The sequence below is a fragment of the Gopherus flavomarginatus genome, chromosome 6 (genome assembly GCF_025201925.1).
Source record: "Gopherus flavomarginatus isolate rGopFla2 chromosome 6, rGopFla2.mat.asm, whole genome shotgun sequence".
Taxonomy (NCBI): domain Eukaryota; kingdom Metazoa; phylum Chordata; order Testudines; family Testudinidae; genus Gopherus; species Gopherus flavomarginatus.
Genome location: NC_066622.1, coordinates 114,905,884 through 114,920,292, shown reverse-complemented (window position 1 = coordinate 114,920,292; position 14,409 = coordinate 114,905,884). Strand labels below are relative to the sequence as shown.

At 38.0% G+C, this 14,409-nt stretch overlaps 1 protein-coding gene across 5 annotated transcripts in view; it reads left to right on the top strand.

The window, feature by feature from the left end:
* Positions 1–14,409, top strand: part of MGMT (O-6-methylguanine-DNA methyltransferase) — a 323,107-nt gene that overhangs the window by 85,458 nt on the left and 223,240 nt on the right. For 2 of the 5 annotated variants that reach the window (XM_050959685.1, XM_050959687.1), the window contains one exon: positions 6,265–7,752. The exons of the other annotated variants lie outside the window; for them this stretch is intronic. In XM_050959685.1, the coding sequence (XP_050815642.1) occupies positions 6,265–6,802 (538 nt within the window). In that variant the 3' untranslated portion in view covers positions 6,803–7,752. Of the gene's footprint in view, positions 1–6,264; positions 7,753–14,409 lie in introns of those variants that run through there. 5 annotated transcript variants of the gene reach the window in all.

Genomic DNA, 14,409 nt, shown 5'->3' with positions numbered 1-14,409 from the left:
CCGTATCGGTGGGTAGCGATCGATTTCTCGGGGATCGATATATCGCATCTCATCTAGACGCGATGTATCGATCCCCGAAAGTGCTCCCATCGACACCAGAACTCCACCAGTGCGAATGGCGGTAGCGGAGTCGACAGGGGGAGCCGCGGACGTCGATCCCACGCCTTGAGGACGAGAGGTAAATCGATCTAAGGTACTTCGACTTCAGCTACACTATTCACATAGCTGAAGTTGCGTATCTGAGATCGATTCCTCCCCCCCCCCCAGTGTGGACCAGCCCTGTGTATACATAGATACATTATAAATATATGTTAATAATAGTCTGCCTTTTGGGCAACATTTGGTACTCAATACTGAGTTATAATCTCAAACTGGTAATCTTCTATAACTTTATTTTCTCCAAATTGGAGGCCACATAGCCCTTTATACATTAAAGGGCACTTAAATGATTGAAAAATGACTTGGTAGGTTTCTGGTAATCTTAGGTGAAAAGTTCATATTTGAGATTTGTCGTGCATTGAGTGGTCCATAATCAATGAATACCAAACTTCAGGATTCCAGTTTATAAGGAGCATAAAAATAGCCAGTTTATGGGTAAGCTATTAGTGATGCTTGTATGTTTGTGTGTGTGTTTGTGTAGACACACGTATGTACATGTTTGTGTGATTTATGTGTGATTCATTTCTGTAATTGTTTGATAACACACAAACCACAATATATAAATATTCTTATAGCCTGTTGATGCAGTAGCTTATCTGTGTGCATTACTTTGTATAATAACAATATTTGTCCTGTGACATTGTGGTGAGATTTTGCTACTAGTACATTTGTCACACATCATTATTAATACTAATACCTGATTCCACAGCCGCTAGATTCCACAAGGAAAATATATAATTTAAATTTGCCAATAAAAGAAAATTAAGCAGATATAGAAGCAGAAAGATATATGGTACTTTAAGCAATTTAGAAAGAAAGTGATTGGATGGTACATTAGCTGTACACATTCAGTCCTGATGTGTACTTACAGTGAAAATTATACCATAGATACCATGGTTTAGATTCTAAACGTAAATGTCCACTGTCATGGTATAATTCCCCACTCTGAACCTTAGCGTCCAAAAGATGGGGTACCAGCATGAATTCCTCTAAGCTCAATTACCAGCTTAGTACTTGTAGCGCTGCCACCAACCAGGAATTCCAGTGCCTGGTACACTCTGGTCCCCCCAAAACCTTGCCTGGGGACCCCCAAGATCCAGACCCTCTGGATTTTACCACAAGGAAAGTAAACCCTTTCCCTCACTGTTGCCTCTCCCAGGCTTCCCCTCCCTGGATTACTCTGGAAGATCACTGTGATTCAAACTCCTTGAATCTTAAACAGAGAGGAAAATGCACCTTCCCCCCTCCTTCTCTTTCCCCCTCCCAGACTCTCCCTGAGAGAGAAAGTAATCCTAACACAGAGAGAAATTAACCTTTCTCTCCCCCTTTCCTCCTTTCTCCCCACCAATTCCCTGGTGAATCCAGACCCCGTCTCCTGGGGTCTCTCACCAGAATAAAAAACAATCAGGTTCTTAAACAAGAAACTTTTAATTAAAGAAAGAAAAAACAGTAAAAATTATCTTTGTAAATTTAAAAAATGGAATAGGTACAGGGTCTTTCAGCTATAGACACTGGGAATACCCTCCCAGCCTAAGTATACAAGTACAAATTAAAATCTTTTTCAGCAAAATACCCATTTGAACTCCTTTCAACCAAATACACATTTGCAAATAAAGAAAACAACCATAAGCCTAACTCGCTTTATCTACGTAGTACTCACTATTCTGAACTTATAAGAGGCTGTATCGAAGAGATTGGAGAGAAACCTCGTTGCACGTCTGATCCCTCTGAGCCCCCAGAGTGAACAACAACCAAAAACTAACAGCACACACAAAATTTCCCTCCCTCAAGATTTGAAAGTGTCCTGTTCCCTGATTGATCCTCTGGTCAGGTGACAGCCAGACTCACTGAACTTAACCCTTTACAGGCAAAAGAGACATGAAGTACTCCTGTTCTATTAACCCTTGACTATCTGTTTATGACATCCACTTTATATTTAGCCACTGTGTGACCCATGCATAAGTGATCACTGTCATAGAACTCAGCATTTTCCTATAGATACCACATAGTTTCTATAGTTATTTCCTATTTTAAACATAGCAAAAAAGGTATTTCAGACATCTAAGTGCTGCAAATTACTGTTGACCTTTTAACAACAACCATTGTTTTCACAAAACCACATTTGAACCTTACTAGTTCACGCTAATTTTAATGCATACATGCTATAAAAGCCACAAACCCTAATAGGGTGTCTCAGCTTTTCAGCTAAGATTTATACCAGAGTGGTGTAGTGAAGTTTGTCTTCTAAAAGGATCTGTTTCTGGTTCCATAAAATTCAGTGCTAAAATATTGCCCTGAGTGGGACAGAAGCAGGGCCAAATATGGCATTATTTTTATGCAGTACGTGACAGAGTGCTTACTAATATATTATGAAGTCTAACAAATGACTGAGAGTAAACCACAATTGTCAGATGTAAGGTTTTCATAGTCTGTACTTCATTTGGTTAATGTAAGACTAACTTCACAAGATATTGGAATACTACTACTATCATGATAATATCTAGCTCTTATAGAGTGCTTTTTATCAGTAGATCTCAAAATGCTTTATAAAGGGATCAATAACATCATCCTCATTTTGCAATTGGGAAAATTGAGGCATAGAGAAGGGAAATGTCTTGTCCAAGATCACGGAGCTGGTAAATAGTAGAGATCTCTTGTGTCCCAGTCTAGTGCTCTGTCTACTACCCCATATTGCCTCCTAAATACTATCTAAGATTCTTTAAGAGTAACCATGTATTTTGTGCTCCTGCAGTAATTCATTCTTAAAAGCACCAGAGTACTTTTAAAGGTTCAGTGGTTCTTTTGGGGTGATACTTGCTTTTATTTTCAGCAGCCCATTGGCAAAGTTGAATAGTTGCATTGTGTTTAAGAAAAATAGCCAAGAGATTATAAATTTTCCAGTTATGCCTGTTCCTGGTGGAATCCATGTTGTTATTTTTAAGGCTTCTTATCCTGTGCCTTTCTCTAGAAAGTCCTCTTACCCTCCCTAGCTGGTTAGTGTAGATGAAGCATTTAGAAAGCCCTATCACTCCAAATCTCCTCCTTTGTGGCACTGGGGAGACTTCAGCACTCTTAAATGAACAGCAGTTAAACCTTCAGCTAGTGAAGCAAGCATTTAGTTTGTTCCAAAGATGTCTTCAAAGACAAATCCAGTCAGGTGGGACAGTGGAAACCTAGTGTGCCTCTGGGTTAGGGATACAAGTTTGTGAACCAACTTTTGACATTTTTTTTTCGTGGATTACAAAGTTGACTGTGTTACCTTTTTCAGCGGCTAAAAATGCTTCCTTTGTATTATATGGTAACTGAAACTCATAGAGCACTGTTATGCTGGCTAGTTCAGACTGGCTTTAAAAAACTTTTTTTTTTTTTTTTAAACAAAGATTCCATTATTCCATCCTTGTGTTGGAACTAAATGTTCTATGGTAATATGGTACAAATGGGCAGTATATGGGAGAATACTAACAATAAATGGGGTGGGGTAATCTTTAAACATTCATTGTAAATCTACGTTTTTCAACCCCTCATAATCCCAGTATATAAATCTGTTTTGTGATTAAGCACCAAAGATGTGAAAATATACTCTGGATGTCTGTGTAGAATAATAACCCAAAAGGAGTATGTGTAGCAGTGGTATATCATGCATCTTTCTAAAGCTTGTATTTCAGAATGTCTTTTAGCTTGTGGCACCAGATTGTCCAATATATCTCCTTGGCTTGTATGTCTTTTTATGTCAGAAATTAAAACATGCAGATTTCTAATGGGTGGATAGGAAGGAGAAGCCTTTACTTTTTCCTCAAATTATTACAAAATACTAAAAAAAAACACCTTGAGTTTTTGTTAAAGAAAAGAAATATTGCCTCTTCTGCTAGAAGTGTCTAGAAATATCCAGGCATCAATCTTTATTTCAGCAGATTCAATGGATGTGGCAGGAAGAGTTATTATATAGCATAGCCCTCCTTTTATTAAAAATAAACTGGGCTAGTTTTTCTCTTCATAGTTTCTTGTGGAGATGCAATAGGATTGTTTATACCTACATCAAGATAAGAAAACTTTTTATTGGAAATAACATTTCAAAAACTTAAACAAAATTAACCCCAAAAGCCTGTAGAAAGTTTACAGACCCTGTTAAGGCCTTCCACATGGTACAAATCCAGTCTGTCTCAACTACATTTTCTTCCTATGTTAGTTGAAATGATTTTCAAGATAAGCTGTGCTGCCTTGTGTGGATGGCAAATAGCTTTCTTTTGCATGATTGGTGAAAGCCACATTTTGCTTTCATTTAAACTGATGTAAATCCTGTGTAACTCCATTATAATCAATGGCATGAATTTTTTTGATGTGATATCTTTTTCCTATATTGTTACAGCTCTGTTGCATGACCATCCATAAGTCATAAAGGCAGCACTACGAGATTCAGATAGAAGCTACTCATCACAAGTTTTTACAGTTATGTTCTTACCCTTAAATATGAGGCAAAAGCCTTTGAAGGATATATGAAAAATCCTAAATTTGAAACTTAAAACAGTAAGTTTAATTTTTGTGCTAAAAATATTTCTCCAATTAAATATTAATTTCAAATTGCTATAGCACTTCACATTGTAATAGAAATGTTTTTTTAAAGAAAATCTGTATAAGAGCAAATAACTTTACTAGCACAGAAAGCTGTTCATGTTTATAAACATAGAGACAGATAGTTGGTTATGACTTCTAAACCAAGAAGTGTTATGACAAACAAGTACTTGCATTTTACAGCTATGATATTTTAGGTTGGCAAAAACAATCATGGACTGTAGTATGTGATATAACTTATGCAGGTGCCTACTCAAAAATAGAGCAAAGATGTGTTTTTCCATTCTAGAAGAAATAAATCTTTAATAAGGATGCAAATAATAGTTTAAGCAAAATAAGAACCAGCATGAAACTTTGTCTATGGTCAAACCAAACTCTTCAAGAAAGAATCCGTCTCTCTTATCACCAATGCCCTGCAATATACCACTACCATCTATTGCAGGTCCTTATTAGAGGGAACACTCTGGCCCTCATTTTAGTGGCAGATAAATGTAGCACAATTTCTACTCCCATACAACATCCTCTCTGGAGGAGATAGGAAAGGAGTTGCACAGTTATAAGGATTACACTTCTCTGTCATCTGGCAGGGACAGTCAATATCCTTTCCTACTGCAGCTTGAAATTTTTAGTAGCTTTCTTTCTGGGGCCTTCCCATTACCTGTGGCACAAAGTGCACTTTGCATGTTTTAAAAGTTCAGAGCTGTTTCGGGAAGTATGCAGTAGACTGTGGAACATAAGTATCATGAACCCCTTAGCCAAGCCACCTGACTGCTACCATCTGCAAGGGTAGGACTGCACTGAGGATTTTGGGGACTTAGGGCAAAACCTGAAACTGAGGCCCCTCACACTATCAAAAAAAAAATTACCATTGAGGTGGAGGTGGGTTGCTGAGCAAGCCTGCAGCAGTGACTTCTGTCATGTGGGGCTGGCCCCAGTTCCCTGTTGTGGTGTTGCAACCTGGCACATGGGATCGCATTGCCACTCAGGTTTGGCCCATTTACCCCTCCAGCATGACCAAGGGGCCACCAGGCTAAATTTCAGTGATTGACATTGCAACCCCACACACTGTGTTGCAGAGCCTCTTCACAGAAGGTTTGGGGGCCCTCTAAACAGGAGTCCCTAGCCAAACTGCCCCTCCTGCCCCTCTCAGGCAGTCCTGTCCAATGGGAGGATTGAGTTCCACACCAAGGAAAGCTTTTATTGCTGAAGAGTATACTGTGTGATGTCTCTGTGGAGATCATTGAACACTTAGATAGTATTGTAATGGGAGATACATAAAACCCTAAGATGTACATCTGCTGTTGAAGCCTGCTAGATTTTGGGTGTCCTCCCAAGAAATACAGCACTGCTGTCAGGCACAAACAATATAGCTGACTGCTTTGAGCCTACCTGTGATTTTGGGCTCTGCACAGAGTTGGTAGTCACAGGAAGGGCTAATCATCGAGTTCAGCATCATGAAAATAATGCCCCCCCCCTTGTGCAGCTTGTTTGCTGCTGTTTTTACCTAGAGCTCACCAGTATTTTTTCTTTTTTCAGATTAGGGTTCCCAGCTCTCCCGGTTTGGCTGGGAGTCTGCCGTAATCAGGCTCAATCTCCAGAAGCTACTAAAGCCAATCCAGAAGATTGTAGGCCACTAGAAGTCCAGCAGCGTAGCAGGGCTAAGATAGGGTCCCTACCTGCCCTGGCTCCGTGCCACTGCTGGAAGCGGCCAGCATGTCCATCACCAGCTCCTAGGTGGAGGTGTGTCCAGGAGGTCTCTGCGCACTGCCCCTGCCCCAAGCACCGACTCTGCAGCTCCAGTTGGCCCAATGGGAGCTGTGGGGGTGGTGCTTGCAGGCCGGGACAGCGTGCAGATCCCCTGGCCACCCACGAGTCTAGGAGCCACTGCCGTACATGCCGCCACTTCTGGGAGCCGCCTGAGGCAAATGCCACCTGGCTGGAGCCCGCACCTCGAATCTCCTCTTCCACTCCCACCCCCTGTGCCCAGTCCCCTCTCCCACCCAAACTCCCTCCCAGAGCCTTCACCCCAAGCCCCCTTCCATACCCCAACGCCCTGCCCAGGCTCACCCGTTAGCTCCACCCTCCACTCCAGAGCCCACACCCCAATCTCCTAGCCCAGCCCAGTGAAAGTCAGTGAGGATGGGGGAGAGCAAGTGAAAGAGGGAGTAGGGCTGGAGTAAATGGAGTTGGGGTCTCAAAAAAGGGGCAAGGCCTTGAGAAAGGGGCGGGGAAAGGGTGTCTGGGTTTCTGCAGTTAGATTGTTGGCAAGCCTATTTCAGATGGATCATTAAAATCAAGACAGCAAGATATGAGATGAGTGATAATGGATTTTTGTAATACAGGATGAATTGATCTAAAAAGGTTCAGATAAACATCTGAAGATTTCAGTGCTTACCCAATCTGCCAGAACTTTTGAGATTGACTCATAGTAAAATTCAAGGAATATCAGTTGGTTCATGGAGTTTACCTGTGCATCTTGGGCTTCCAGAAAGCTATGATTTCTGTTGCAGCAAAGATGGAATCTTTTACAGAAGATTATAACTCTATCTGTCCAATCTTCTAACAAAGTGGGGAAAAATGTTTTGTTGGGAAAAGTGTTTTGTCTTGATTGCTTTGTCAGGAACTGAATTTGTGGAGGCCCATTGAGATTTCTTAACCCTATTGCAGCTGCTTCTTTGGTAGACCACATATGAGTTGTAGGTTTTCAGTCCAACTTGCAAAGTTTATGTACAACCTGTGTTTGAATTAACTGTAATTATTCTGAGAATTCTGAAACTTGTGTGTCTTAACATTTCTGTATAGCAAGTATATTCACTTTATGTAAGATACATGCCTTAGTTCTCCATAATAAATAGAAGTTTAATGGAGAACAGAACTGAATGTGAGGATATACTTGTTCTTAATTAACTGCTTAACTGCTTGTGAATTAGTTGACACCTATGTAGTTCTGTTGATTTCAGCTGAATATTAATTGATCAACCACAACACAGTAAGTGCCAGAAATTAAAGGGTTAAAATTCTGAAAGGTATCCCATAATTGTCCAAATATTATTTTTTTCCTTTTTTCAGAAATGTATCCTTTTTTACATTTTTTAGCTTTTTCATTAATGTATGTAAAAATATTAAAAGCTCTTGTATATTACATTAAAAACGTATGTCAGCTGCACTGCTTTTTCCTATTTATTAAAACTTTTCAAGCAGTAAAAACATTTTACTTGTTAATGAGGGGAAGTGAGAAAATTAATGACATAGAGCTTGGATCCTCCAAGATGTCTCCTTTTAACCATGTACAACCAGCTCTTTCTCCCACTCTATGTAGTTTAATTTCTGTGATAGGGTTCAGTAAGCAAATGCAAATAGATTTAATGATTTGCATCAGTAGATCACTTTGCAGTTTAATATCCTCTGATATTTTGGTCAAGGACTTTTTCTTTGGGAAACTAGCAAATTTTACTAGAGTAAAATAATTAATAAATGTGTGGTTATTTCAAGTAAGTGAGATAAATGTATCACTGATTGAAAATCAAAGTCTGATGTTACTTTTCCAATAAAGTTAGTTGCAACAAAAAGTTGTACTGAAAATAAAACACTCAAGGATTATTTGGAAATTACTGATACTGTTGGACATGTAGTAATATATTTTATATAGCATCTTTCATCCTTCAGTATCCCCAGGTGCTGAACTATACTGTACATACGGTATACATAGCATTACTGAAATGCAGCCATTTGTGAGGTGGAGGGCAGCAACCAACCAACAAACGACATGCTGCATAGCACTGTGGAGAACTGAAATTGTGGCCAGCCCAGCAAGGAAAACCCCGAGTCTTTTGAATAGTGCTATAGGATATTTACAGTTCACCCTGAGCAGGGAACACCTTGAGGTTTTCTTAAGGTCTCAGCCCTACCTATTCAGCTTCATTATGTCTAGTCTTTCCACCTTGAAACAAATTCAGTTGAACTAGTGGTTCAAGTTACCCAAATACTTCATCTGCTTAGACCTGTAAACATTTCATTTAATTCACATACGGCCAAGTCTTGTTAAAATCAATGGCAAAGATCTTTCTTCAGTGTCTAAATTATTTATATAAACAATATTGTTTTAAAATCTGGACTTAATATTAGAATATATCTCTTGATGATTGCTATATTTTGTTTGTTGTGACAAATAAAAAGGCACTTATCCTGGTCTCTTGATGCCTTTGGCATAATTAGAAGTAAAGTTGCATGATCCCACTGTTCATTACTAAGCATTTTTAAACAAATGACAAAAAATGTGTACATATAAAATGTAAAATACATTAATTTATAACTACAATATCAAAAAATGGAAGGCCACAGTAGAGATTCTGGTAATAATAATATATAGTAAATGGTCAGCCATGTGACTTAAGTCAATAAAGAAAAAAACATATATCTATCCATTATTTCCATCCATTATTTCCATTATTAAACAAAAGCTTCTTCATATGAAACAGTAATTAACATGAGGCTTTCAGCATGCACGTGGGTAGTAGTACTTTTCTAGTTCTCAATATAACCCTCCTGGTAAAGGGCAAGATTAGAGATCCATTTTAATGTTGCTGAAGTGAAAATTAGAATCTGGATATCTGAAAGTACAGGATTGCTGAGGGAGATATCTAGAAATAAGTTGATACTTTTAAAACTTCCACTCTTTTTTGAACTTCCAGTCCAGGTAATCCTTGGAAACAGACTTTCTTTTTCTTTGAGTGGAATGATGGCTACTGCCTAGACAGACCTAAACACTTACTTGACATCTCTTCTTTGACTCTTTCCATATGTTTAGATAGATGCATAGCATCATCATGACAGTATTTAGTTAGCTTGGTAAGCAGCAGGAAGTTAGGACTTCCCCCTCTAGCAATATAGTTGTTCTTCTGTGTCTTGTAGAATTTAGTTCAAGAACTTCCATGACTGTAATTTCTCTAAGCATTGTAGCTTTTTGTTGCCAGGACCTGCAAACAGTATTACCCTTTTCTTTCTATGTTCTTAAGATGTACCATTCCTAACCTGTTCTGTTTTAACTCTCCAGTCATTATGCCAGAGGGAGACTTGCTCTTGTGGGTATGTTTAGCTGTGGCCTTTTGTCTTCCACTTCCTGGCTTTGGTCTCTTGATGGATTGGTATTGCCATCATTCTGCATAGTTGATGAGTCTCAGGAAATAATCTCTTGTGTCTTGGTTACAGTGGCATAATAGTCAGTTTTTCAGTTAGGCAAAAACTGAACATGTTTTATGTTTTGAAACAAATACAAATTCAGTTGCATCTCTAAAAATTCTTAGAGTAGCGGAAGTATGACAAAAGATAAGGTTTGGTGTGCAGGGCACAAATTCTTCATCGGTAATGATTGCCATCCTGTCTGATATGACTCTACCCTGGATTTACCCAATCACAGAAAAGAATGGCCAGATAAAATGCAAGACGATTTAAAGATCAGATTAGAAGAAAACATGAGTTTAGCCTTATTACAAAGACAACTATCGCTTTATTTAAATATCCGCTTTTTATCTATATTTATTATTTCCAATATTTCTACATATTTTAAATGTCCATAGTAATCCCTTGTGGATTGAAGATGACACTTTCATTCTGATGTTGAGATTATTCCATATTGGAGTATTCAGTAACCATGTATGTGCAGTTCTTATAATGTAAAAAGTGGGGTTTTTTGGCAAAGAAATTGGATACGTTGAATGTGGGATTTTCTCGGACAAGATCTCATAATTGGTTTAATTACATAAAACTATGTAGAGATCCAAATGGAAGGGAAAAATCACATTTAATATGTAATCTCAAAAAAATCTAATTTTCTTGAATTGTTGAAAAAATATTAACTAATGGAGAAAACAAAAGTGCTAGTTTCAAGTACATATCTGAAAGAAGTACTCAAACAAGTGATCATCTGTCTAGGATTTTGAGATCTCAGAGAAAAAGATCAAAATTGATTCTAAAGTATTTTTTATTAATTTTTAGGATTTGAATTTCCAGACTCTCTAGTACATAATCTTTGTGTTGATACATTCACAATCACATCTCTGGGCATTAAAATAAGTGTTTGCTGGTGATCAAAACTGTTTTGAAATTGCAACTTAACTTCCAGATACTTTATCATGTCTCAGACTACAAATACGAAATGTTGGTAATCAATCATCTCTTCTCTTAACAGCAGTCAGGCTGAATTTTCCTCAATTGATTTAGACATATTTGGCAGGTTTAACGTTGTAATCAGATTTTATAATGGTGATATTGAAGTTAATAGATTTTTTATTAGGAAAAGAATATTATTCATGTATTTGTGCTTTCGTAGAGTTCCTTCTCTGAATACTTCCAATGATGGGTTGTTTAAATGTTGATAGCTTGTGCTTTAAAAAAGAATGTTGAAGAGAAGAAAGTGGATTTTCTTCTGTTCCTCTTTACCAGTTCAGAATGAGAAGAAATAAAGCCAACAGTTGAAACTTGAAATGTAGAGAGGTTTATTTGAAAACCTTCATTTTCCTGGGCTATTTTGGTCAATTGTTCTTACTGTCGTTTGTTTCTCCATGACTTTTAGCGGTCTGTTACTTTAGTTTGTCATTCTATGGTCATTTTGTGATTGTGCATTGCCAGACCAACATAAAAATCTATTCCAGCAACAGTCTTCCCCTGGATTTTTGTGTCATTAGACCTGAAGGTGGCCTACCTCTTATTTCCATCAAGAAATATCAAAACCATTCCACTTCCAGACCCTGGACCCTTTTGGCCTCTCCCTCACTAACCAGGAGTGTGAAGAAATTAAGTTTTTTTTCTGGTACCTTTGGCCTTTAAAGCTCAAAATGAACTAGATGCAAACAGAACCACCAGATAGTTGAAGGATTTTTTATCACAGAGACTGATAGCCCAGCCCAACCCTAGCTTCTGTGCTTAGCAGTCTGGAACCTGAGTGTCAGTTAATTGGGCTTGGTTACTCTGACAAGGTCTGGTACTTTCCTGGCACAGAAAGAGCTACTTGAACTTAAAGTAACATCTGGTTAATATTTTGCCACTTGGATAGTGAAAATTAAGTACATCCCATACTTCCTGTAGCACAGCATTGCTCAGGTGCTAAAGCGAATACCCTGTGTAAATATATTTGTATCGTTTTCAGTGTAGTAGACTGTAAGAAACCTGGACACGTCTCTTGCCAACCACACAGAATCAGATTCCTGAGAACTGCCTTCATAAAACGCCTAAAACTCCCCAAATTTCCTACTTGGAGTTTGAAATTCATGCTACAAATGCTGATCTGAGCCCCTTTGGCACTACTTAGATCAATGGTCATTTTATTTTTCCTTTTTCCTGTTTCTTTAATTGCAAACAAAATCACCAGAGGGATCTGACTTAAGGCCTCTTCCATATAACTATAATACTGCATATTCCATGATGATCAAGGGGTTTTTTTTGTTTTTATTTTTCTTGTGGGGTGGGGTTGGTTTAGTTTTTGCACTGATCTGTCATTTCTTCCTCATGTCAATGCCTTGTTTCACAAATGACAGGAAATTGTTTTGTTTTTATATTGTCCAAAACTCAAACAACCTATGGAGGTCGAGTAGCATGCAGTAAACACATGAAGGGCCTTGAACTTCTATTTAAATGTAATGAAATTGATAAGAAGATGGACAATTTTCAGGTCCTTTATTCTCCTCTAAGAAATCCTTAAGTTCTCCTGTAGCCAGATGGAATGAAGCCAATCAAGTGAGAGAACTCGTTCCCCTGAGTCATTCATGGTGTAATCCACAAAAAGCCATGTGGAGGAGACAGAGATCTCATACTGCTTATTGGAAATAGGCAAGAGAGCCAAGTGATGGTTACATTATTAATTTATAAAGGTATGGACAGCCTATAGTTAGTGGATGTGGCGTTAGGCGGTAGGGTTCTACAGTATGTGGTGTTTTAATAAATGCTCTAATATGCTTTGATCCACATGGTTGTACTTTAAATGTATAAACCTCAGTTTAAAGATTAGAGGAAAGCCCAAAAAGGGAAGTTATTGAATAAGATATAAAATTAGCTGATGACTTTTATGTGTTTTAAAATGTCTATTAAAAGCCTAGGACTGGTAAGCTAGAGTTTTTTTTATTCAGAGTTTCATCTTGGTATGTCCTGTCTCTCCTTCTTTCCCTTTGAATCCACTGAAACCTGACCTAGTTTTCTTTGACTTCTTTCCTGAGGTTTGAACAGCTACCCAAGGTGGATGTATTTTACATAAAAACACTTCTTTGTCAATTTTATTATTCCTGCTGATCTGACTGTCTTCTGCTTGTCTGCTAAGCCAGATCTTCATTTTACTCAGATTCATTGTTAGGTGCAATTTCTGTTGGTCATGGTTGGGATCCCCTATCAACTCTTGTAGGTCACGTGTTCTCTGTGAGCAAGAAAATATTGCTTGTGAATCTGAGGTTGTTCAGCTGCTCCTCATTTATGCAGATATCCTCTGGGTTTTAAGATTTATTTCTCAATGTGAAAGAGAGGATATCCTCTAAGTTATGACAGCATGTCTTTCAGTGGCTTGTTTCCTGTCTGCTGCTGGAAAATATTTTTTTTGTATAAAATGTTTTTATTTTTCATACTGCTTGTAACAATAGTAAGCAAGCAGTAAGAACAGAAAAGAGGAAGAAAGAAATTTACAATTACTGTCATAAATTTAACAGAATCCAAAAGTACACAGATAACTTGAAACACCAACAGACTATAGGAAAATCAAAGAAACTTAAAAAGATGCAAAAATCAGCATAACTGACAAGGAGAAAAATAAATCAGAGGAAAAAGAGAAGGAAGGAGAGTGCACAGTTTGGTAACATTTATCATCTTCTATTAGAGCTATATACTTTTTATCATATTTTAGATTGAATTAATTTTAGTAATCCACCATAAAGTTGCATTTATAAGTGTAACATGTATATTGTTCAGGGACCTCAACAAATTAAGGAACATATTAATAAAATGTAAATAGCTGTTGTTGTTGTTTTGTAAGCCTGTCCTTCCAAAGCACCCATTTCACTGAGTTCAATATTAGTCTCTGATCCTCAGAGGAGATAAAGATTTCAGTTTTTCATAAATCAGGTATGTTGGAATCAGTGTAAGTTGGAGGGACCAGTATTTCTGTGGGTCAGCAAATTCCAGCTTCAGACTGAGTCCCATACAGAAATCCAGGCTCTAAAACCCAGGAAGTTTCAAAGTTACATTAAGGCTTGTCTACTCTGGCAATTTACAGCCCTGCAACTTTCTTGCTCAGGGTGTGTGGAAAAAACACCCCCCTGAGCTCAGCAAGTTTCAGCGCTATAAAGCACCAGTGTAGACAGTACGCTAGTTCTGGGAGCTATGTTGCCAGTATAGACTAGCCCTTAGATTAATTCTAGAGCTGTCATCTTTCCAGAAACCTCCATGTTGAGTTTCCTATGACCACTGAGGATCAAAGTCTTAAATATCTGTCCTCTAAACATATGATGGGGTTCCCCAGTTTATTTAGAATTGGTAACTAATAAGATAGTTTGGCCCTAGTTTAACTCTAACTCACGTACCTTAATTTTAGATACTGTCAAAAATAACTTTTATGGAGATTTACAGTCTGCTGCAATTCCTGAAATTTTAAAGATATCCTTGTGAGTTATTAATTGGGGCATAACCTTTTTCCTTTACTATCAT